General features: G+C 39.7%; 2 protein-coding genes across 2 annotated transcripts; one reads left to right on the top strand and one right to left on the bottom strand.

The window, feature by feature from the left end:
* Positions 1 to 685: 685 nt before the first annotated feature.
* On the bottom strand, positions 686 to 2,382 carry exoc1l (exocyst complex component 1 like). Its single transcript, XM_070926711.1, has 3 exons — positions 2,262 to 2,382; positions 1,748 to 1,926; positions 686 to 955 (listed from the first exon to the last, which is right to left on the bottom strand). The coding sequence occupies exons 1-3, from the start codon at positions 2,380 to 2,382 to the stop codon at positions 686 to 688; spliced, it is 570 nt and encodes a 189-aa protein (XP_070782812.1).
* A 7,431-nt stretch (positions 2,383 to 9,813) lies between these two features.
* Positions 9,814 to 21,915, top strand: LOC139303533 (circadian locomoter output cycles protein kaput-like). The gene is made up of 22 exons (XM_070927382.1): positions 9,814 to 9,850; positions 10,603 to 10,691; positions 11,396 to 11,455; positions 11,701 to 11,849; positions 12,562 to 12,653; positions 12,870 to 12,959; positions 13,161 to 13,281; positions 14,126 to 14,239; positions 14,469 to 14,587; positions 14,678 to 14,760; positions 15,203 to 15,309; positions 15,407 to 15,554; positions 15,777 to 15,852; positions 16,659 to 16,803; positions 16,985 to 17,088; positions 17,240 to 17,482; positions 17,933 to 18,091; positions 18,937 to 19,197; positions 19,947 to 20,140; positions 20,322 to 20,451; positions 21,148 to 21,279; positions 21,596 to 21,915. The coding sequence occupies exons 2-22, from the start codon at positions 10,675 to 10,677 to the stop codon at positions 21,884 to 21,886; spliced, it is 2,835 nt and encodes a 944-aa protein (XP_070783483.1). The 5' UTR covers positions 9,814 to 9,850; positions 10,603 to 10,674; the 3' UTR covers positions 21,887 to 21,915.
* Positions 21,916 to 24,100: the final 2,185 nt, after the last annotated feature.

The raw sequence follows: 24,100 nt of genomic DNA, 5'->3' as shown, positions 1-24,100 counted from the left end.
TTTTTCGGTCTACAGGTGATCAATATATCGGAATCAGCCAATAAAAATTACACCGAAATCTTAATATATTTCTAGTATTATAGAATGTAAACTCCACTCAAGCTGTTAAAACCCTGTATTTCTCCCCCCTCCTCAGTTGTATACTTAGAACCCAGACTGCAAGCATAATCTACCATTTGGTAAGCCTACGACAGTCAAGCTCCTGTGTGAATAATCAAAATTATTGTACAAAGTGAATTACTACATTTATACCACATTATGATGATTCTACCTGTAAGAAGGCTAAAGGCAGACAAAGACAAGAAATGTGTATATAATGTTTTATTTGTTCTCCAATTGAAATTCACATTTTTACAATAGCACACAGAATAGAATACTTTTAGGGATAAGTAATTAAAAGATCATAAAAGTAGATTATACAGTTAACAAATACCAAGCTGCTTGAAACTTGCATTAGCCATGAAGATACATTCAGTGGAGTATTAATGCAAAAGACATTTCATGGTGAATAACTCTTCATCAAAGCCCTGTTAGTGTAACGGAAGCCTACATTCACTCCACTCCTCCAACTCAACACAAGTTACATACAGTAAACCTGCTACACTCTTCTAACATAAACACACACTTTAATCAACACACATACATACACACACACACACACACACACAATCATTGTGTCATTCCATTATGCATCCAGGGGCACGGGACACATGGACAGACATACCAAATTTAATGCATAGAAGCATATCTGTGTTAGAACAACACAGTCTCCTCTATTCGAGTAAAAGGAGGTGGGCTTGATGTAGGCCCAGTCAAAGTTCCGCAGGTTCAGTGACCTCTGACAGTGCTGGTCGCAGAGAGCAACCAGGGCACGCACAAAAGAATATTTGGCTGAGCAGCTGATGGCTGTCACTGTACGCACCTTGTCAAAGTGCAGCAGGAAACAGGGGTCGTCCTGGAGCCCAAGGACACATAGACACACAGAATGAGATAGCATTACTTATAATAAATAAATAAATCTTTTGTGTAACTAAAATCAGAGCTGACACAGTCATTCAACACAATGGCCACTTCAATTGATTAAAATGTATTCTAAATCTGAGGAGGAGCCATCGAAGGGATGCCAGACATATGAAAGCAATGTTGCTGGAAGATAAAAGCATACATATGAAATAATGTTGTTGGTGAAAATATTAATTAATTTCTCCAGCACACTAGATGTTGTACAACTTTTTCATATGGCTCTATTATTTAAATATGGTTGAACGCTTCAGATAAAGTAGGAATTAAGAATATTTTGGTCAAACCCAGATTTCTACATTATTAAAACAAATAATTGATCACAACAAATAGGTGGGTATAGGTATATTTGTGTTGTAACTCTCTTTTCTCCTTATGCAATTCAATTATGCAATTCTGATTCTGATTTATTCTGTTTTCATTTAGGATTCCACTGAGAGACAGTTGATATTCCTTTTTGGGACGACACAAAACACCATAAGAGTAACACGTAGCACTGAAACATGAATGAATTACAATTTGAAATTATAGTCAAATAGATAAATTATCCTGTTTCAAAGCTTTCATAATTACAAAGTAAAAGTGTGATTAAGAGCCGATTCTAGCAATTAGAAAACATTATATTTTAATAACTATATTCTATTTACCAATAGTCCTTTCTGTAGAAAGCTATAGGAAATAATACGATAATAAGCTTTGGAAATTGCAAATAAAGTTGGTTACTTACCACATCAGGGTCCCGTCCGTCAACAAGAGTCAGGTCTTGCAGCGACCAGACCTCCGTCCTCCTGTAGCACTCCTGTATGCTGGAGCGTTTGGTGTGGGACCTCTTGGATCCAGACTTGAGGGACGTCTGCGATATCTGACATCGCACAATACATAACTGCACCACTTTGGTTTTTGCAACTACAGAAAAAGGGAAAATTACAAATGTGTTAACGGAAGTAATAAGGTGCACTGCAGCACCAGGCATTTCATCTGCAGTAAAAGTAAAACCTTGACTCATTTCAGGCCTCATAGACTTTACACGGCCTGTTTCATACAACAGTACAAATACATGTTCCTTACAGATTCTCTACAACTAAAATAATATCCTGTAATACCTTTACAGGAAAATTCCAATATAAAGACTAGAAATGTTATAATCATTAAAAAAATATATTATAGAATTATCTTGAATAACTGAGCATATTTAAACTCTTAAAAACTGTTATTAACTAATCAACAAGAAAGCTGTTTACCTGAGACACAGAGAAAATGTCTTCCGTGCGGCGGCTCTTCAATCTCAATAAACTCCACCAGTCTCTGTTTTGCAGGTCGGAATAAAACTCTCTGCATCTCCTCCCTCAGAAGAGACGACATCACTGGAGAGATGAAGAGAATATTCAAGACCGGATGGTGGGAAAAAAGCTTTTTGAAAAAAAACCCAACAACAATAAGTCGCAGAGACAACGAGAGAGTGACAAACAAGAGATGAGAAGATCCAAGAGGGAGACAGAGGTGAGAAAAAATGATGAGGATCGTGACACTGGACAACACTGAAACCTGGCAGTGGTGGGGAGGAAGGTGGTGATGTTTCCTCTGGTCAGACCGCGTGAAGGTATGTGGTTGTGTGTGAAATGAGCTCTACTACACCCACACACACACACACAACACACACTCCACTCTGTGCTGTCAGGTTTGATGATCACTGTTAATCTTTCATTTAAGTACTTCCTTTATACCAACTTGCCTAGGACGGAATCAGTAGAAAGGGAGCAATTAAAGGCCAATCTCTTCATCATTTTAGCCTTTTATTGCTTCAATTAAGATCCATTACGATGCTGATCCTGATGTTGACTCAGGTTTCCTGCAAATATGGATTTCACTCTGGGATTTGTATTTACTTTGGTGGAGTGTGTCTGAACCAAAGCACAGGCAAATACTTACAGTACTTTACCTTAGTTGTACTGTATGTGGTCATGTGTTCCCTCACATAGACACATAGACGCTGTCTCCACTCACTCACATTTAGATGTTGATATATACTGTGGCACAGTGCTCAATGTTTGTCTGTGATTAAACGGTTGTTGTGTGGGAAAAGGATGTCCCACAGCACTCTGCATGGTTTCCATTACCTCATAATAATTCAATCTCTGAGAACAGGTACAAATGGGGTGAAGCACTTAAATGGAGGGATTTTACATGCACATAAAGGATGCTACACTTCTTTGATGATCACGTCTCCACTACTGATAAGTAGGAAGAACATAACATTACACTTGTAAACATGTTTATTTTAAAAGTTCCAGTTCTTGAGAGGTGGGTCAGAACAGTGGACTGTTGGACAGAGGACTTTTCCATGAGCAAACTGCCCCAGAATGAACCAGGCCAAAGCTCTGATTGAATTTGTGTGAGTGTGGCTCCATTGGATTTGTCACATTTTGTGAAAACAAAGACGGGTCGTTCCCCAGCTAAGTGCTTTATTGTTGTTGTTGTTGTTGATGATGGTTTTTGTGGGTGTTCACTTGAAAGGCTTTTTGCCTCTGAGATGGAAAGATGAGCGGATAGGCAGGAAGTAGGGAGCAAAGGAAATATACAAGTGTTGGATCTCATGAATAACACATGAGGTTTGCTGTACTTACTTATCATAAACGTTAACCCCAGTATGCCTGTCATGCACTTTGAAAGGGTTCTTATTTGTACAATAATTGGAGAAAATCCAAGATTGGCACAAGAAAGTAGTTTTTGTAATATATGGTGGAAAGCACAAAAATAAAGGGCGCAATGATTTCCCATTAGTATTCAATGGAAATGCTACATCAATGTGTCTGTAGCTGTATTGGTAAGAAAATATGCTTGTAATGATTTGTGTGTATGTGTATCCCTGACTTTGCAGTTTGTGTAAACCTGCAGGTGAGTAGGTCTGTAAACCAACAGCAACTATAATACTATTATAACACAATATGGGAGGAGTTTGGAAAGAGAGGGACGCATGATTTAAGTGGATTAAGAGGAGGTGTAAAGAGTTCAGGAGTAAAGTCAGCACCTGGCAGCGAGGATGAGGAGAAGATCTGTGTAACACTGGAAGGAAAGATGAAGTTGTGGAAGAAAGAAAGGAAGAAGGAGCTGCCGGAAAAGAAAGTAAAGAAGAAAAGGCTATCAAGAAGTTTTAAAAAGTTATCAAGAAACAGAAAAGGAGGGAAGAAACAAATTATGCAAACGAATAAGAGTGGGAAAATATAACAATGGAAAGAAAACAGAGAAAGCAAAGGACGAAGAAAGCAAAGACAGGAAGAAACAACAGAAGATCTGAACAAAGGGAAAAGAGAAGGTGAATGTGAAAAAAATACCAGGCTGCGGAGATGAATTAAGGAATGAATAACAGATTATGCAGGAAGGGGTGCTGCGCAAAGGAAAGATGACAAAGGAGTGAAAATAATAGATAGGAAAAGGGGGAGAATCCTTAAGAAGCAGAGAACGGCTAATCCGAACAAAGCAGAAGAGAGCTGAAATGATGACAAAGAGGAAAAGAGGAAAAGCGACGGGGAAAATTGAGTTCACAGAGAGGAAGGAGACTGAAAGGAATAAGAGGCAAAGAGAAATTCTGAGGAGGTGCAGAAGTATAATGAGTCCACGCAGGAGGAGAGAATTAATGAGGTTGGCACTGTTATACATTAAGCAAACAGAATAGAACTAATGAAAAGACTTTTTGTTTAATGCACAAGCCTGAGGCTGGAATTACAAGTGTGCCCCGTGTGGAAAAAGGAATGCCGTCTTCATTAAACACATACTGTAGATTCTGGATTTTACAATTTGCATTTTTTGTGGTAGTATTGTAGTATTCTGAGTGTTATGTTAAACATATTTGCACAGATTAAAAAAGATTTAATTTGTTGTTATAGGTCTTGTTTTGCTCTCTGGTAATTCAGTCTTTCGTCAGTTCATGACTGTTTTGTGTTTGAAAAGCTGTATTTTTAGAATTTTAAGTATCTCTTTGCCATAAATTATACTAATGTTGTGGTGCATTGTATTTAATTAGTGTATCACATAATACCAAATTGCTTGATTGCATTGTGAGACCATTGCTATTATTGGAGATGTATGTTTGATGGTATCATATTATGACTGACTGTACTCTATGATTCTCACCCCTTAGCTTTGGTCAGGTGGGACTGGCTGTGACAGAAGTGAAGACATGTTTCATGTAGTCAGCTCGGGGAATTAATCAGGGAGGTGACCTCTGCCCCAGTATTCCAATGTTAGAACAAGGCAGGAAGTTTACCAATTACTGGTGGTTAATACAAGCAAAAGCCATGATCAAATTCCAGCAGCCGTTTTTTTCAGGACACGGCACAAAATGATGATAATGATGATGATGATGATGATTTGGTGTCCCGCAGGCACACAGGCTTATAAAAAGATAATTCACTATTATCATGTTTCAAAATACCAGAAACATTTAGCCTTGTCTTATAGCAGAGATGGTTGTGAAAAACACAGAACAATATATTCGCTCTTTTTACATTAAATATGAGCAAAGGAATCGAAATGCACTTCCCCTCTCTCCTCACTCTAAAACTGAAATAATTAATAATGACCTCTTTGTAGCTTCAATACCGTGCCTCATCATGCAATGTATGAAATTACTTTTCCTGTTATATTCCCAAACGCCTGACAATACTGCATGTCTTTAACTTACACACACATTTAGCTGCACACATTTTTCTTGTTTAATCAATCAACAAAGTATTTCTGATTCTGATTTCCAGCAGTTGCCGTCCTTTGTTAGAGCTGATAATGCCCTCATAGCATTTAAAGCGCTGCACTGGCCATCTCCAGGTCTATTTTTCTTTTTTTTTTGGCAACAGTTAAGCTATTGTTTTGTTTTTAGTTTTATAACCAGGATTTAAGAAGGCACAGTACATTAGTATTCGTCCATGGTCAGCATCTTTTTAATCTCGATTGGTTTTAATATAGGTAAGAATGGCATGTAAATGAAGGTTGAACTGAGGGTTTTGATATTTTTACATTAACAGTGGTGTAATCCTGACGGGAGAGATTTAATTCTGCAACGTTGAGACAGTAGCTTGTTTATTTTGTCTTTATATATATGATTTATATGTCTTCATAACATAATATTCTCTTGTTCATAAAGACAATGAACAATACAGAATGAATGGCTATCACTGCAACCATTATACATGTTTACATTCAGCCCTTACGTGACCAGACTCCTCTATCACCTATTTTTTCTGATGTTACCTTGTTTATGAATGTTGTATTTAGAACGGGGTTGTAAACTTTGTTATAATCAATAAAACATTTACTTCGTGTATATCATTTTTTGTTATGTCAATAAAAATACAAATGTCATGGTCGTTTGGAGAAAATGTGAAATGAACATCTAATCCCACATCATGCCGAATAAAAAAAATTCTATAATAATAATATGAATTTAGGGGAACCTCTACACAGTACAGGTACAACGTCACGGTCTGTAGAGCTTCTGATTGGATGTCGATAAAAGGGGAAACCCCTTGCCATCAGGCAGGGCCATCCCTGCCCTGCTCTGCACCGGCCTGGCGACCGTCCAATGTCACATTCACAGCCCATTCAATTTAACATGAACTGTGTTTTCCTGAAAATAATAAGGTTATGTGAATGGTGCATATTAATATAATTGTGAAAACATTTAAATCGGGTGGCATTTAACATTTAAACTCTAAATATTAAGCCAAGAGTTTAATAAAATGCGAATTAACTGGATATGACCGTCATTCTCGTTTCAAATGCATTCATTTGCAAGCCAAGGCGCAGAATCACTACCATGTCCTTTTATTCACTTTCATGCCGAAAACTAGGTTGCACCGACTGTGGACTAGTTTGGCTGGAAAAGCCACAAAACACGCGGAGTCATTTCCCCTCTGTAGATCACTCAGCGATCCCCTCCGTTTTGCTGCTACTGTACTTGCAAAATAGTGCGCCCTACTGTCTCTATTGCGCATGACTGTACGTCGTAATATGAAGTAGGCCTCCTGTTTTTCTCCCCAACCCGGAGTCCTGCTGGCCCCCACCGCCTCGATGCAACGTTCAAGTAAGCAAAACACGGAGGCTGCCGTCGACTATTCGGGAAGGTAAGGATTTTATAATGCCTATCCAAAGCCAGCGGTGGTCGTCGAGTGTGAAATAGCACGGCCGTTGTGGTCGGTAAACGGTATTTTTTTTTTAACGTGCGGAAGCGGTCGGACTGCAGAGGAGGCTTCGGGACTGTTTCCGCACGCTCGAGGGAGAGCAAGGCCCAGTGACCCACATTCAGAGCAGCCAGTGTCTATGTGTACGAGTGGGCGAGCTTGTGCGCGTATCCCTGCCAGTGTGTGTGTGTGTGTATGTGTGTGCCTGGGGACTGCGTGTGTGTGTACATACATCTGCCGCGAAAATATTTCCACCATCGCTGGTTTTTAGACATTTCTCCGCGACCGACATTCATGCTTTTGTGGGCTTTTGCGAGGATTTTGTCCCGCGCGGATGTTTGGGCTCAGTTTTCTCGCGGTGTTTGAGGACCAACGGTAATATTTTAGAGATTATTTTGTCTTCAATGTCAGTTGTTGCGTGACAGCTCGAGGCTCGGCGCCAGCTTGCCATGATAGAGGCTGATATTCCTTCTGTTTATTTCTCAAACGTGAAATAATGTGCCTGCCATAACTGTGTCATTCAGTGTTTGTGAGTGTAGCGGGAGGAAACGGGGTCAGTAAGAGCATTAAATCTGAGTTAAATGGACAGTTTTCGGTAGCAAGCTTAGTTAGCCTGCTAGCTAGCTATATGGGTTGCTCTCTTACGGTTGTATAACAAACACCTGTGGAACTAAAAAGGTATATTTAAAAATGTTACTGTGCCTATCTGATAGCTATAATGGCTGTTTTGGACTGCATTATGTGGTCTCCACTGGGTCATATCGCTAATATCAGTGTTTATTCATTGGCGGTGGTGTACAGTGAGCTGAATCGCCCAATGAAGAAGCTCAGTCTGACGAAGCTTCACTTACTTGCCATGAGGAATACACGACTGTAGGTCAGGCCAGTGCCTCCCAAAGTAGAGACCTGGGACCACATGGGGTCCTCTTTAGATGGTCTAACAAAATGCCTGAATCTCACTATTATCTCCCACTAAAATTAGTGCAATAGGACAATCCATCTGGGTGATAATGTTATTCATAGGCTTTACTGTACCCACTCTGACCTTCCTGTTATATCTTACAGCAAAATCCTCTATAGATGGACTTCATAGGAACATAATGTGATCCAAGTGGTGGCATGTTGTCTGAGTGAGTCTTGGCTTGACAAGTTTGGGAACTTGATGTTTGACTGTTTCACCCAGACATCACAAAAAACGATTAGTTGATTACTTGACACAATTTTTCAAGAATGCCAACATACCTTAGTAATAGCATCTCAAGTCTGAGGATTTGCAGTTTTTTCTGCAGTTCTATCTGATGTGACATTAATATTAATATTTGTGTTTTAGACTATTGTTCGGACAAAACAGGCATTTTGAAGAAGTGTGATGGGCATTTTTCAGTATTTTCTGACATTTTATTGAGAAAATAAATAAACAGATGATGAAAAATAATGGAGCTGAAACCATTAATCAAGTAGCAGCTATTTTTATAATTGATTGATTGCTTTAGTCATTTTTTTCTATCTTAAATCCCACACATTAATTGGTTCCAGGATATTGTGCTTTTCTGTGTTTTATATCACTGTAAACTGAATACCTTTGGGTTTTGGACTGTTGGTCAGACCCCATCTTGACCTCATCTTGAGCTTCAGGAAATTGTGACAGCTATTTTTGACTATTTTGTGATATTTAATACACCAATTAATCTGTTAATAAAAAAACAAACAAATTGGCAGATTAACTGATAATGAAAATAATTAGTTACAGCTCTAATCTTATAGTAGTATCAATATATTTTAGTTTTGGGCTGGTCGGACAATTTGAAGATGGCACCTTGGACTCTCAGAAAGTGATGGGCATTTTCTGACAATTTATTGACCAAAGTATTATTGACACATTGTTAGTTGGTTGCAGCCAAAATGTCCTGTTTTGAAGTTGCAGCAACCAGCATATTTACATTCCTTGTAGAATTTGCATGCATGGTAAATAGTGAACACAGGCCCCTTGGTATGTTTGTGAATGAGTGTGGGTTATTTGTGTTGCAGGTGAGGTGTGGCTCACATGAGAGGATTTGTCAGTGTCTGGAGGTAAAGGATCTAAAACAGCTAGTTTTGCCGCAAAGAGACATTCCAGAAAGTAAGTAAAAAAAAAAAAAACTTAATCAACACTTTTAGTGGGTCACTGTGCTAAAAAAGAGTTACTGAAGTACTAATAATGTAAGCATAATGATTGATTTAATCCAGGTTTTCCTCGCTGCACTGATTTATGATGGTAATGATTTACATTATTCACATTTTGTTGCGCAATAACTGGATTCCAGGATCTTAATTCATGAAAATCTGTTTCATTAGTTATTTATTAGTTTTTTATTAGTTCAATTTTAGTTTTAATTTATTAAGTTTTTTGCAGCAGTTGCAATTGGATTGTCTTTTAAAGGTAGAAATTGCTAAAATCTGCCCCCTAATTGACCCACTGACCCCACGTGACCCCAGTTTTCTGCGCCGATTTCTCCCGCAGGTTTGGTTGACCACCATGTCTTTCCCGTGGTCTGGTGCCCTCTCGTGACCCCAATGACCTCAACGCCAGTTTTGACCCTAGAGTCGGCTTTGACCCCAAACCCTTTTTACGACCCATGAAAAGACGTTAACTGACCACGTGCATAAGCTGCATTGGGGTGAGAAGTGATTAACCATGTTGTGATGCACTTAAATTAGCTTATGAAAGAGTTTGGTCATGCAGACCCTTCCTTTTCACTGAGTAAATCTAATTACACCCTATTTAGACATATGTTCCTTAAAACATGTTGCAACTTATGTTATATTGTTTTGCTGACCTCAAATATGGTCTTTTTCTGACATCTGTGCTATGATTCAGGATTCAGTCAAGCTTACACTAAAATATTAGTCAGTTGTGTATTGAAGTATAAAAAGAGCCACTGATAATTGTGATTAGTGTTGGAGAATGACACATTGGGTGAATAAACATATTAAACATGCTTGTCAATTTTTCAAACACATACATAAATACTTTATTTTATTGCATGTATCAGCAAGGACTTTGTAGTGTACATAATTCGATAAGGTTGGCCTGTTCTTATTTGAGAGCTGACCAGTTTGTCAAGATGAGTGTGTTTTTGTGTGTGCATGCACGCAGTTACAATTGTGTTAAAATGAAAGCAACTAATTAGGGTTGGGAATCTTTGGGAATCTCTTGATTTAGTTTGATTTCAATCATTGGTGTTAAGATGCAAATCAGAATATGTTCTTCATCCAAAATTGATTTGTCATTTAATAAGTATGACACTATTAGGCACTATTTTCCAGGCTCTGTACTGAAGTAGGCCATTCACTCATGTTTTTAGTCCACTGAATAGCAACATATGTAAATCATAACAAGCACTTAATATTTGTTTTTCCATCTCTCCAGGTGGTCTTCCAAATGCCTACCTCACGCCTAAAGAGCAAATCACTGCAGCCACAGCCCTGATCAGCAGTCACCATGACATCAAGTATAGGGTATGCTGCAACACACACACACACACACACACACACACACACACACACACACACACACAATATATGTCAATTTATCATAAATGACATGCAAACTCACTATACATGCATTGACACAAGTACAAAATATGTTCAGATATGTAGGTTTGCAAAAATGTCAAGCCCATAATGGTGTTTATTAATCAAATGTTTCTTTGTAATTTCATATTATATGATTCTTATCAAATGGCATACCACAATAAAACTCTTGAGAAAAAAGTGATTTCTTGCTTTTTTGGCATCAAAATAATCAAATTTAAAGATATTAAATAATAGCCCCAGATATAATCCATTAGTACAAGTGAAAGTATTTGTATTGACCCATATTCATTGAAACGTACGCAAGAACACGCCCTGTTACACAAATGCGCTCGTAACCTTCTTGGCAAGCACAACACATTCCTTCTATCTCTCTCTCTCTCTCTCTCTCTCTCTCTCTCTCTGTGTCTCTCTCTCTCTCTGTGTCTCACTCTTGTTTGTGTGTGACCCCAAAATAAACTTGCTCCTGGCATGTAGGAATCCTTTCATTAGCCAACATCCGTCATTCGCTATTATTAACAATACATATCTGCTTTCAAGCTGCCAACAAATGTGCACACACAGGAAAACACAAAGTAAGTTGGGAAAAACTCTGAAAAGTCTGTAAATATTTTTCTCTCCTCCTGTAGAGATGATTGTAGCATCTTTGATGGGTTGATGGAAGAAGATGAAAAGGACAAAGCAAAACGGTAAGCTAGATATAAAGATGAACACGCTAGTACACAGCAGCCATACTGTCTTAACATTTCCAGGGTCACATGACAAAGGTTACATTTGCTTATTTTCATTGTCATGTTTTTCCTGTTAGTCAAAACTGTGAATATGAAAAAAACAAACAAAACAAAAACAATGTCCTTAAAACGTTTGTCAAAAAAAAAAACTATGACTGCATAACATTATGAATCTAATTCATAACTGTGGATTGTGATTGTAGTGTGTCCCGTAACAAGTCTGAGAAGAAACGGAGAGACCAGTTCAATGTCCTCATCAAGGAACTTGGCACAATGTTGCCGGGCAACACCAGGAAGATGGACAAGTCCACCATCCTGCAGAAAAGCATCGACTTCCTGTGTAAACACAAAGGTCAGGGCTTTCTACCATCCTCACCTCACTTCCTGTGTTGAACACCTGACAGGGTGGACACCTTGTTCTATATTTAGTTTTATATATTCGCTCTTGTGTACACTGTTTTCGTTGCTTGTTTACTCTCAGTACTTGAGCTTGTTAAAACGAACAGGCCCTCCATGATTTTATTAAACTTTTTATGAGACATGGGTACTGTACCTGTAGTCTGAATTACTCTTTAATCAGTTTGAAGCTTTTGACTGGGTATTATATTATGATTAATAATTACGCCGTACTTTAATTCTGTGATTGAGCTACTTTACACCTACACCCTCTACTCTCTTTCCCCTCATAATCTTAGTTGATCACCCCTTGAATACTGAGATTCTCTTGTGCTAAAATACTAATACTACTAATTACTGCGCGTGGGTTACTATTCTTTTTAATCCTAGCCCTTGTCATTGCTGTGCATGATAATTAATTATCAGTTGCCACTTCACTGGTGCACTGTGTTATCTAGTGTTTTGTTTAACTGCCTTGTTTTCACTCTGAGCCTTGTACTACCAATACATTTTTGTACCATGTTGTCCTGTGTTACTGCGTGCATTTGTCTTTTTGTGTTGTCTCTTTTATGTCCTTTCACCTCATTATGTTTTGCACGTTTGATTTTTTTCCTGAAAGACCTGTTTTTTCTTTAAAAATTCCATTTGCTTTCTGTTTCCCCCATCAGAGATCGCAGCCCAGTCGGAGTCAAGTGAGATCAGACAGGACTGGAAGCCTCCATTTCTTAGCAATGAGGAGTTCACCCAGCTCATGCTGGAGGTCAGAAATCTCACATTTTATACTGTAATCCTGTTAGGTGACAACACAGGCGTTAATTGGATTCAGATTTTATTTCTAAAAGTATAAAAAGCTGCTGTATCTTTTTAACAGATTTCATTTTTCAGATTTTTAACAAAAGATGAATTGATGACACTGTTTTACTTCCACTGCTGTAGACAGACATTTAGTTCTCTTCATCTTGTCTGTCATCTTTAGGCTCTGGATGGGTTCTTTATAGCAATAATGACTGATGGGAACATCCTCTACGTCTCTGAGAGTGTCACCTCACTACTAGAACACCTACCGGTGAGTCACACTGGTTCTGTCTTTTTACTGCCATGTATTAGTCATCCACTGTATTAGAACAAGGTTTAACAGGATTTTTGTGTACAAGTGTGTGTGTGTTCAGATTTAACATGTCAGAATGACCTGTGTGTGCTGAAAAAAGGGTTTGGCCAGTCTTATGATTTGTTTGTGTGTTCTCATGCACGTGTGTGTGTTCCCCAGACGGACTTGGTGGACCAGAACCTGTTAAACTTCCTGCCAATTGGGGAACACTCCGATGTGTACAAGTCTTTGTCCACGTACCCCACCGACCCAGAGAGGCTTAGCACCGATTACCTGAAGAGTAAGTAGCACTCCAAGTCATATTACACCATACTGGTTTCAACATTATCCAATAATACTGTATTGTGTTGTGTGTTTGGTGGTTAAATGGGACTATCATTTACTTCTATACGTCAGGACGCACAGCTGCAGCTTAATATCCAAATAAAATGTCTTATTTTGTTTCTGTCGCAAACAAGAAATCCATGTTTGTAACTGTATTACATGACTGTAATAAAACATATTGAATATGTCTCTGACAAATTAGAATTAAAACTTAAAGATAGTTTAAAGTTTTCATAATGATGTAGCTATTTTTGTTAGTTTTTGTATAAATCATCTTTTAACACCGAGTGTGACGTCGGAGACACGTTTGCGCAAGCGCACTTTGGATTACCGCTATCGGAAAAATTCCAATGGTTTCTGAAAGCTGAGATGTTGTGCTTTACAGCTTTAGGTTTTAAAGGGTTAAAACCTAAGCCACGAAATGTCCGCCTGGAACCTTTTGCTTATTTTGACTGAGAGGCGTGCGTGAAATTACCGTAATGACACCATATTGGCTGTAAAGCGCAACGTCTCAGCTTTCAGAAACCGTTGGAATTTTTCCGATAGCGCAAACCGTGACGTAATTATGGTAATCCAAAGTGTGCTTGCGCAAACGTGTCGCCGACGACACACTCGGGTTAAAGGGTTAAGTCTAAGTACAGCTACACAAGAAGTTTAAAAATACTGGCTTAGTTTTTGCATGATGCTTGAGCATCTTACCAGTGTATGGTCTTGATTTCCTTCCAGCTCCATGAAATATTTTAAACACATGAACAATGTTTCAACTGGATGCCACAAATTGTATTTGTATTTATCTCCAGCTAAGAACCACATGGAGTTCTGCTGCCATATGCTGCGAGGGGCCATTGACCCCAAAGAGCCCCCTGTCTACGAATATGTTAAGTTCATTGGAAACTTCAAGTCACTCAACAACGGTATGTCTGGTACATAGCAATGTTTTTTATTTTATTTTAGTCATTTAAACAATATTGCATGTGAGGTATTTTAGAACAAGCGACAATCCCTTAAAAGTTGAAATATTTATTTGTTTGTTATTTTTCATAACAAGCTTGCATATTCACAGGAAAGTGCACTAGTATCAATTGGACAGTGCACATATTTTATGATAAGTGTCAGCAGTCAAACACTCTCTGTGTTGTGTAGTTCCCAACATGACGAGGAAGGGTCTAGCAGGGGTGTTACAGCGGTCACTACAACCTGCGTTCGATGACCAGGTGTGCTTTGTAGCCACGGTTCGGCTGGCCAAACCTCAGTTTATCAAGGTATTGTTAGACACACGCAAAAGAAATCACAGAGTCGTTAATGAATCATTTGATCTAATATACCATCTCTCTTTGTTTTTTTATTCATAGGAGATGTGTACAGTGGAGGAGCCCAATGAAGAATTCACCTCCAGGCACAGTCTAGAATGGAAGTTCCTCTTCTTAGACCATAGGTAGACACACAAACACACACATTTAATTGTGCATTGCTCCTTGCGTAGTTTCTTTAACTTTCCAAAACCGACAATCTGACATTACCACCCACTTCACACTGTGTGGAGGTCAGAAAAGAGAACGTCTTCACTTTTCATGTGAACAAACCAAGTGGAACATTGCTCATTTTCAAACAGTCTCTCCTGAGAGTCAGTGGTATTCATACATTTAAGAAATATCGCATCTCCCTCCTTTCTCTATGACAGTGGACGGACAACACGTTGTACAAACTAGTTCTCTTCGAGCATAACCCGACCATTACAAATACATAATACTAATTTCTTTGAGATGTGAACATCAGGTTACAAGGTTATCACTTCGACTTGTGAGCTCCAGGACTTTGTGAAGCCTCCCTTCTGTTTTGCTGTGTCAGTGCGATAATGATGCCATTTCTCCTCTCAGAGCTCCACCAATCATAGGCTACCTGCCTTTCGAGGTGCTGGGAACATCGGGGTACGACTATTACCATGTGGACGACCTGGAGACACTAGCCAAGTGTCACGAACACTGTGAGGGCTCACATTTACACACTTTTTTGTAAAAGCGTTTTCTTAGCTTGTTCCTAACATCACTGCTCTTGTCTGCCTCTGTCTCTCTCCTGTTCAGTGATGCAGTACGGTAAAGGGAAGTCTTGCTACTACCGTTTCCTGACTAAAGGGCAACAGTGGATCTGGCTTCAGACACACTACTACATCACCTACCACCAGTGGAACTCCCGGCCTGAGTTTATTGTCTGCACGCACACAGTAGTCAGGTGCAGCTGAATTCTGTACCTTTTACTGATGGTACATTTATCAGATAATTACTGTTAGACCATTAAGAGTCTATAATAATGAAAAGGCTTCTCATATCCGCTATGATCTATTTACTGGTGATGCATCTTTTCTAAATTGTCTCCACATCTCTCATGCACATCACCTTCGTGCTTCTTCACCAGTTGTCCCTAAAACCTCCATTTTCTTTGTCTAAAATGCAGCTATGCAGAGGTGAGGGCAGAACAGCGCAGAGAGCTGGGCATTGAGGAGTCTAACCCAGAAGTTAATGCAGACAAGGTGAGAAATGACTTCTGGAAATTGTCTATACTCTTCCATTTTTATAAATGCATGGTCCCAATAATGAAAGGAATCACAATATACCAAGTATGGAGGAGAAATTGTCAGAAACATAGTGTGATTGAATTTGTAGGTTCATTGTTTAAGCCTGAGTAACAGACAAAACTACAGTAGTAAAACAGTCAGTAGTGTAATTGAACTTGAATTCATTGATTGACTGAAATTTTCTAGAGACAATGTATTAAACTTACAAAATAATATATTCCGCCTCATTCGGAGTCATCATATTATTAAATATGTTAAAAGGTTCACAAAATAAAGCCCCAAAACTGTAAAACTGTAAAAGGAAGTCTAAAGGATATTTTTAAGAATTTGTTACCCATTAACTTCTGTCAGTGAGTCGCTACTGCCTATTAACATTTCTCACACTGTCTACAAATCTCTTACAATGTGACTGTCTCTGATGTTATCTTAAAGGCTTTGGTCAGTGATTACATCAAGATGAGAACAACAGACGTATCATAAGTCAAAGTCTTTTAATTGAATTAAGAAAAAAAACTAGCATAGTGGTTGTTAATCTCACATTAATTCAGTTTATTTGTTAATAAATGACCTGTTTGTGTTGTCCATCTAGTAGCTGTGTATTAGTATGTATTGGTAGGATTGCAGTGTATTTACTGTATATTGCTTTTGGTTTGTTATGAATTTTATCCTGTATGATCCTTTGCTCACTTACCCATCAGTCTGACTTTTATTTTTAAAGAATCAGCTATCCGTGTGTTTTTCCTCTGCTCATCTGTTTCTAGAGTCAGGACTCTGGCTCAGAGTCACAGCTGAATACGTCCAGCCTCAAGGAGGCTCTGGAGCGATTTGACCACAGCCGATCACCCTCCACCTCCTCACGCAGTTCCCGCAAGTCCTCATCGCATGTCTCTGACAACACTTGCACTTGTAAGGACACACGCACACACGGTTGCATGTACATACATAATGTTAATCAGTTAAACCCTGACATAGTACTCTAAAGACGAGTCAGTGACACATTCATTCTGGAGTTTAATGGGATGACAAAGCCTTCCAGTAAGATGATGCAGAATATGATTCTTGCTCATCAATGATTCTGTCTCCGCAGCAACAGCCTCTAAGCTACACATGGACACGGCCACACCTCCTCGGCAGTCTCTGGCCTCCACCATGGAGATGACGTCACAGCGTCGCTCATCCATCAGCAGCCAGGTGAGACTTGAAAATGCCAACACATAGCAAACTAAGACTTCTTGTTTTGACAGATACTGATTTTTGTGACCATGAGCAAAACAAATAATAAATAAAGAGCATTATCACAACTGAAGTGTATGAATTTGTTACATTATCGGTATATTTGCAGTCTATGAGCTCTCAGACCACAGGCCAGAGTGTAACTCCCAGCATGATCACTCAACAACAACAACAACAACAACAGCAGCAGCAACAGCAGCAGCAGCAGCAGCAGCAGCAACAACAGCAGCAGCAGCAGCAACAGCAGCAGCAGCAACAGCAACAACAACAACAACAGCAGCAGCAGCAGCAGCAGCAGCAGCAGCAGCAGCAACAACAACAACAACCACAGCAGCTACAGACGAACGTACAGGTGAGAATGGTGGTACTACACTTAATTTCATCACATGATAATGTGTTGTGGGGTAGAGCTGAGACAAATTGTCCATTAATTACTCAGTTGATCGACAAAGTTATTTTATTCTGTGATAATGCCTGAAATTCAGTGGTTTCAGGTTCTCAGAGATTAATAGTTGCTAGTTTTTGGACTATTGGCCGGACAAAAAACGACATTTGATGATGTCACATTAGGCCCTTGGAAACTGTGATTTGCATTTTTCTCTATTTACTGACTATTTATAGACCGAATGATAAATGAATGGAGAAAATAGTCTGACTAATCAATAATGAAAATAATCATTAGCCGCACCCCTACTGTGGAGTTTTGTAATGAGCATTAGAGCATCAGTTACTGCTAACTGCATGTACACATAGTCAGTGCTGCTGAAGTAAGTGGACCTGTTCTTTCTCTCTCCGCTCACAGCCGGTGATGGAGTTCACAGCGCAGGTCAATGCCATGCAGCATCTAAAGGATCAGCTGGAGCAGAGGACAAGATTGATCCAGGCCAACATCCAGCGGCAGCAGGAGGAGCTGAGACACATCCAAGAGCAGCTGCAGAGAGTCCAGGGACAGGGCATACAGGTACGATGTAGACTTAAACACATGATGACTATCAAGGCAGTAAAATGTGGCCTCTTCATACTAATAGGCGTTACTTAGGTCGAGTTTGCTCATTTTATGCTTCTGAAATTTGGCCTGTAGTTTATTGTTTCAAATGTGACATTTATAATGTAGTGTACTAATTGGTCACCATCTGAAATCTTCTGTTCCTTCATTTTATTTCTGTCCTCCCACGTCCTCAGTTATACTTACTGGTGGTGTATGATAAAAGTTTAAGGGCTATTTTTGATAAGAGTGTGTATAACTGCACCTAACCTTTTACAGCTAAAGAAAACTAATTAAACTCAAACAAACCAGAGAGCTACTTCAGTTTACTGAAAGGGTTTATTTTACTCACAGGATAACGCATACTAATTGCATACTTATCTTTTGAAAAGTAATTTCCATTTAAAAACAATCAAGAGCTTAGCAGTAGCATTCAGGTTTCACCGCATGATGTTTTTCAAATTTGGAAAACTGCATATTTGAGTAAACTAGCACGCAACCTCTCTTCTTTTGTAATAGATCAGTATGTGTGTTGTGCTTTGTCTTTTCCTGTTGTGTTCTACCTGGCTGTACCTGACCTACATCAAAAGTAGAATCATGCATTATGTATTATTTTTCTTCTATTCAGAGGAAACAGCCGTTGCACTACTTGAATGTGCACCCTGTAAAGATAATTTTCTCTCAGTTGATTATTCTGTTCTGTCATTACATTGAATCCATATTTAGATTAGGCAAATAATCGTACAAAAATAACTGCATGCAGTGTCAACCTCGACACGCAGACCACTGTGGCCTGACATAAAGTGATTCCATCCTGACAGATGTTGCTACAGCAGCAGGGTGGAGCGATGAACGTGCAGCTCCCCCAGGTGGGGTCGGTCCAACAAACAACTACTTTGACCAATCAGGTCCAGCAGACAACAATTAACCCCGTCCATTCAGGAACTCAGCAGCTCACCATCCAGCAGCAGGCACCCCCCACTCAGCAGAGCCTGCAGCAGCAGAGCCTGCAGCAGCAGAGTCTGCAGCAGCAGAGCATACAGCAGCAGAGCATACAGCAGCAGACCAACGTCCTCACACAGGTGGGACACACACACACACACACACACACACACACACACACACAGAGATCAGACAAAACTTTTTATTTTGTTTCAGATAAACTAGCAGTATCTAACTATTAAAGGAAAGAGTTAAAAACAATTATTAGGCACTCTTTAATCATGGTCAACCTTTGACACTTTTGGTCACATGTATGTGGAGAATTTCACAAACTAGACAAACAGTGCTGCTCTGTGAAGTTGTAATGTTTACATATCATTCAGATGAGAGGAAGAGCCACGGGGCATGCAGTTAGTGTGTAATCATGTGAGAGGCTTTACAGAGCACTCACACAGTGACAGTGGAGAACTGTAAAACACACAAACCACCATATTTACTGAGGTTAGAGGCTCCCTCCATTTCTGTTCAGAAATGTAATAAAGTCCGTTCAAAACAGCCAGGGCAACAGAAAGCATCACGTTTCACTTAATGTTTGTATTAGCATACTGTAACACACTGTCTTGGCTTTAATACAACCTCCCAGTCCACCTTTTTCGTAGACACCATACTGCAGGTAAAAACAATGTGTCAAATGTGCTGTGGTTTCAACCTCCAATGTATTTGAATGTATTCATTTTTCTGTATATTTATGGGTTTGTGATCTGTTGAATGCAATTTTTTAAGCTATGTTCAAATTACTAAATATACTGATATATTATCAGTACAAAAAAGGCTCTTAGTTTACTCCCTTTTAAAGGAATTAATGTCATGTCCCTCCCTCCATCTCTAGCCCCAGCGTCAGCCCCAGCAACCCCCCCAGGCTCAGCCCCAGGCCCAGGGCTCTGTATCTGCTCCACTATACAACACGATGATGATTTCCCAGCCAGGGCAGCCCAATGTGCTGCAGATCAGCACCAGCCTGCCACAGAACAACACACAGCAAGGCACCGCCGTGGCCACCTTCACACAGGACCGACAGATCCGGTAGGTAGACAACCACCAAACCTGATACTTGGAGAAATACTGCTCCTTAGTAAACAGAGTTCTTGTCTGAAATCAAGCTGTTTGAGAAGTTTTTAATAGTAGACATCCTGTATGATTAATGGTTTCTGAAACTTATTATTTCTTCCTGTTTCTTTTCCTCTTTCTCCATTTCACTCTCCAGGTTCCCAGCAGGGCAGCAGCTGGTGACCAAGCTGGTGACCGCTCCAATGGCATGTGGAGCAGTCATGGTGCCCACATCCATGTTCATGGGACAGGTGGTCACGGCGTATAACCCCTTTGGTGGGCAACAGGTAAGGACAAAGCCGTATGAGTCATTGAGCAACTATGACTCTAGGATCAGAAAAAAGCACAACTCTAAATAGAGTCCATGTGTGAGGCACATAACCACCCACCTGCTCAGTGCTGACCAACTGTGGTTGTAGTATGAAAGTGTTAAATAAAATGGAATAAAAAGCACAGCACTAGCGTGGAAAATTGTTAGCTCAGCAAATCTCCCCTATATAAATGAAGTCTTGAAAAAACGTTGTATTTGATGCTGATGTTTGGTGATGAAAAGAAGATAATGGGAACTGAGTCTACATAAAGAAAACAGCAAGCAGCTCACAAGGAGATTGTTTTGAAATTTTAAAAATAAAGTTTCTGTGTTTCGAAGACATTCTCAAGTCCTTGAAGCTTAAAGGTGACTCAACAGGACGAGTAGATTATTTGTCAGAGGTGCAGTGTTGTTTTTATATGGGTGTATACAATAGACTCCATATCTTTTCATTTGTATTTCCAGTCCAAACATATCTTGAAAAATTGGATCCTTAGAGAATCAATTGTGAGAGATCATAAGGAATTGTAGAGGTGATGCTAATGATAAGACTGAATGTGAGGGATCTCTCTAAAAGCAGTAAACAGCCTACAACATGTCATTTCTCATCTGATTCACTTATATGACTTCATCCCTGTGTTGCTCTCTGTTAACTCCTTTGTCAATTCAGCAGGGAGGGCAAACCCAGACCCTGACTCTGCAACCAGCCCAACCGGCCCAAGGCCAGCCCGACGGCCAAAACCAGACAGCTGTAGTGGCACAAAGCGGCCAACAGGGGCAGCAGCAACAACAGCAATTCCTACAGGTATCAGTAGAGGGCAGCAAATAGACATCTTGACAAAATACCAAGTTATCCATATGTTTTAGTTTGGTGAAAAGTGTTGTCTGTATCCTGCAGTGAGTAGTATGAAATAATATAACTACTGTTTACAATCTAATAATTTGAATTATGTATTTAAACGTAAAGGTCTTCATGCCCTTTACTTGCAGAGTGTGTCAGAAGAGAAAGAGGCTTTTTATTGACATTAAAGAATGAGAATAAAATATAAATATAATATAAATAATAAACAGTATAGAGTATTGCTTTATATTCTAATATTCTTGCACTGTTGTTCTGTCAGGGCACTCGTCTTCTCCACAGTAACCAGTCTACCCAGCTGATTCTGCAGGCAGCTTTCCCACTCCAACAACAGGGCACCTTCACCCAGGCAACGCACCAACAGCAACCACAGCAACAACAACAACAACAACAACAACAACAGCAGCAGCAGCAACGGCAACAGCAGCAACAACAACAGCAGCAACAATCTCACCACCAGAGGCACCAGCAGCAGCTGAAACCACAGCCCCAGAAACAGCAGAAAGCCCCGTCATCGCACAGGACTGACAGTGTCAGCAGCCAGCCACAGTAAAGTCTGCGGGAAAACGTGTTCAGTTAGAAAACGTGGGGAAGTGAAACTTTGCTGCATACAGTTGTTTTGGTCGGGTGGCTGTCACAAACTTCCATTTCCCTCAAAATGATGTCCCTCCCTTCCTCCATCTGAAAGAAAAGAATCATAGGAAAGAGGAAAGCCTGCGAGTCCGCAAGGAACTCACAGAGGATTGTCACCATGGCAACAGGATGGATTAAAACCCCTCTTTCCCTCATCAGAGGCGGAATTGTGAGGGAGCTCCGGTCTCCGTGGCAACCCGACAAAAATCCAGAGAACACCTTATCGCCACAGTAACGACAGACTTTTTTTTGAAGGTGTGTCAAAGTGGACTGACCATGTACAGATTTACTGTATGATAAAAAAAAAACCTTGTAAATATCCAATATAGCCTAACAGGAAACAGAAATGTAGTATTTTATATGATTGCATGGAAAAGAATAACTGTGTAAGCTTTTATTAGTCGCTTTTGAAAAATTGAATTTTTACTTTGTTCAAGTGTTTTCTGGTCAAAGACGGAGCAACGACGTGCTCTCTCAGAACCCCCCCCCCCCCTCCCATCTCTAAAAAACAAAAGTCCGGAATAAGGCTTTAAATTTCTGTCGGTTTGTTTCAAAAATGGTTGGGCTCTGGGTTTTTTTGTGAAAATTGTGTTTTTAAACACAGCGTCTCTGAGACAAAAAACGGCTCTTTTTAACTTTGTAATGACACATTATGTTTGGCAAGAAACTAGATTACGGTTTCTTTGCAGGATGATCACTGTACGTATAACGGGTTTAGTGATTCCAAGTGCCAATAACATAGTCAATTATGTTGTTTTACTTTCAAGCAGACTATTTAAAGCCGTAGATATATTTTCCAACAAGATATTACCCTCTAATAAAGTTAATGCGTGTGTATATAGTAGGGATTATTTTTTAACAGTCAGAGAGCCCTATACGTAACAAACAGTATATCCTCAACCTCCTGAAACTTTAGCACTTGATGTGGTTGTGTACAGTAAATCACTGTCGAGACCTAGTTGTTTGTAATCCGTGGTGTGATTCTGTGAGCTAGTGTGTTTTTGGGAATACAATCTTTGTGTGCATGAGTGGGCATGAGAGTGTCTGTAGTTGGTGTGTATGTATGTGTGTGTGCTTGTTGCCCCTTGTGTCTTACAATAATTGACTTAGTAAGGGTTTGAAGTTGCTGGATGGTACTTGTATTCTCAGGAATGTGGAAAGTTTTTTGCTTCTGCCTCAGTCTGGAACCAGACCAGGAAGGATTAGACAGTGATGCTGCAAAGACCAGAGGAAGACGTGTCGTAAAAGGGACTGGTGACTGAATCAAAGTCGCCTTCCTTGTTTTTTCCTTATCGAAATAGTATGGAGGGAGAAGTCTCCAAAGAGAGTAAAAATAGTGCTGGTTTTGTAAAGGGGGATGGGGTTATCGAGATACGATGGAGTAGAAATATATAGAGAAATCATTTTCAGCTATTCACCCAGATTTGAATAGATTGACGTCATTGTACCAGCAAACCTGCATTTCTACTAACTGTCTTGTGGTCTTTTGTATCATCAGTGTTTCATCCTTCTTTCTCTTCATAGGCCTCAGAAACCCTCATGCAGTTTAGTTCACTCGTCTCTCAGTTCTCAAACAGCAGTTAAAAACCAGGGCTGTGCCCAAGTCCATTTTAAATACAGGTGGAAATGGGCTCAGCCCCTCTACTACAGTTGTAAGCCATATCAAACAGAAAAGCCTTGGACTGGAGGAAGTGTGACAGTTGGCAAAGGAGCTTTTAGAATGTGTTGTTTTGTCTCAGAGTGAAGTAAAGAGTGTGTGGGTGTGTGTATGTGTGTGTGTTTGTTTGTTTGTGTGAATATATAGCGTCTCCTGTTCTTGATCCTACTTCTCGTATCACTCGGGGGTCAGTATTGGTTTCCCTTGGCGATAGCCAATCAGTTCTTGCGTTGCAGTATAAAGAAATTGTAATATTCAAGAAACTTCCTCTCCGGTTGGGCTCAGTATTCTGCAAGCCCGTGTGTGGGACAGCTCAACTTGAATACGTGTTTGTGTGTGAGAGTTTGTATGCATGTTAACTGTCACTGTAACCCATTATATTTTCATATGGAAAAAGATATGTGACTGGAAAAGAATGGATGTTAGGCAATGCAGAGCATTGATCACCTGTCAGGCTATAAAGAATATGGGCAGGGT

The sequence above is a fragment of the Enoplosus armatus genome, chromosome 2 (assembly GCF_043641665.1).
Source record: "Enoplosus armatus isolate fEnoArm2 chromosome 2, fEnoArm2.hap1, whole genome shotgun sequence".
Taxonomy (NCBI): domain Eukaryota; kingdom Metazoa; phylum Chordata; class Actinopteri; order Centrarchiformes; family Enoplosidae; genus Enoplosus; species Enoplosus armatus.
The sequence above is the reverse complement of the archived record's forward strand: the minus strand, read 5'-3'. Positions and strand labels throughout refer to the sequence as shown.

What these genes read in the sequence shown, in the direction of transcription:
- exoc1l (XM_070926711.1), bottom strand. Translation starts at nt 2,382, where the DNA reads ATGTCGTCTCTTCTGAGGGAGGAGATGCAGAGAGTTTTATTCCGACCT. An exon ending in ACATTTTCTCTGTGTCTCAG is followed by an intron (nt 1,927 to 2,261) that starts GTAAACAGCTTT and finishes CTTTTTCTGTAG; the next exon opens with TTGCAAAAACCAAAGTGGTG. An exon ending in ACGGACGGGACCCTGATGTG is followed by an intron (nt 956 to 1,747) that starts GTAAGTAACCAA and finishes CTTGGGCTCCAG; the next exon opens with GACGACCCCTGTTTCCTGCT.
- LOC139303533 (XM_070927382.1), top strand. An exon ending in AGCTACAGACGAACGTACAG is followed by an intron (nt 17,483 to 17,932) that starts GTGAGAATGGTG and finishes CTCCGCTCACAG; the next exon opens with CCGGTGATGGAGTTCACAGC. An exon ending in AACAACAGCAATTCCTACAG is followed by an intron (nt 21,280 to 21,595) that starts GTATCAGTAGAG and finishes TTGTTCTGTCAG; the next exon opens with GGCACTCGTCTTCTCCACAG.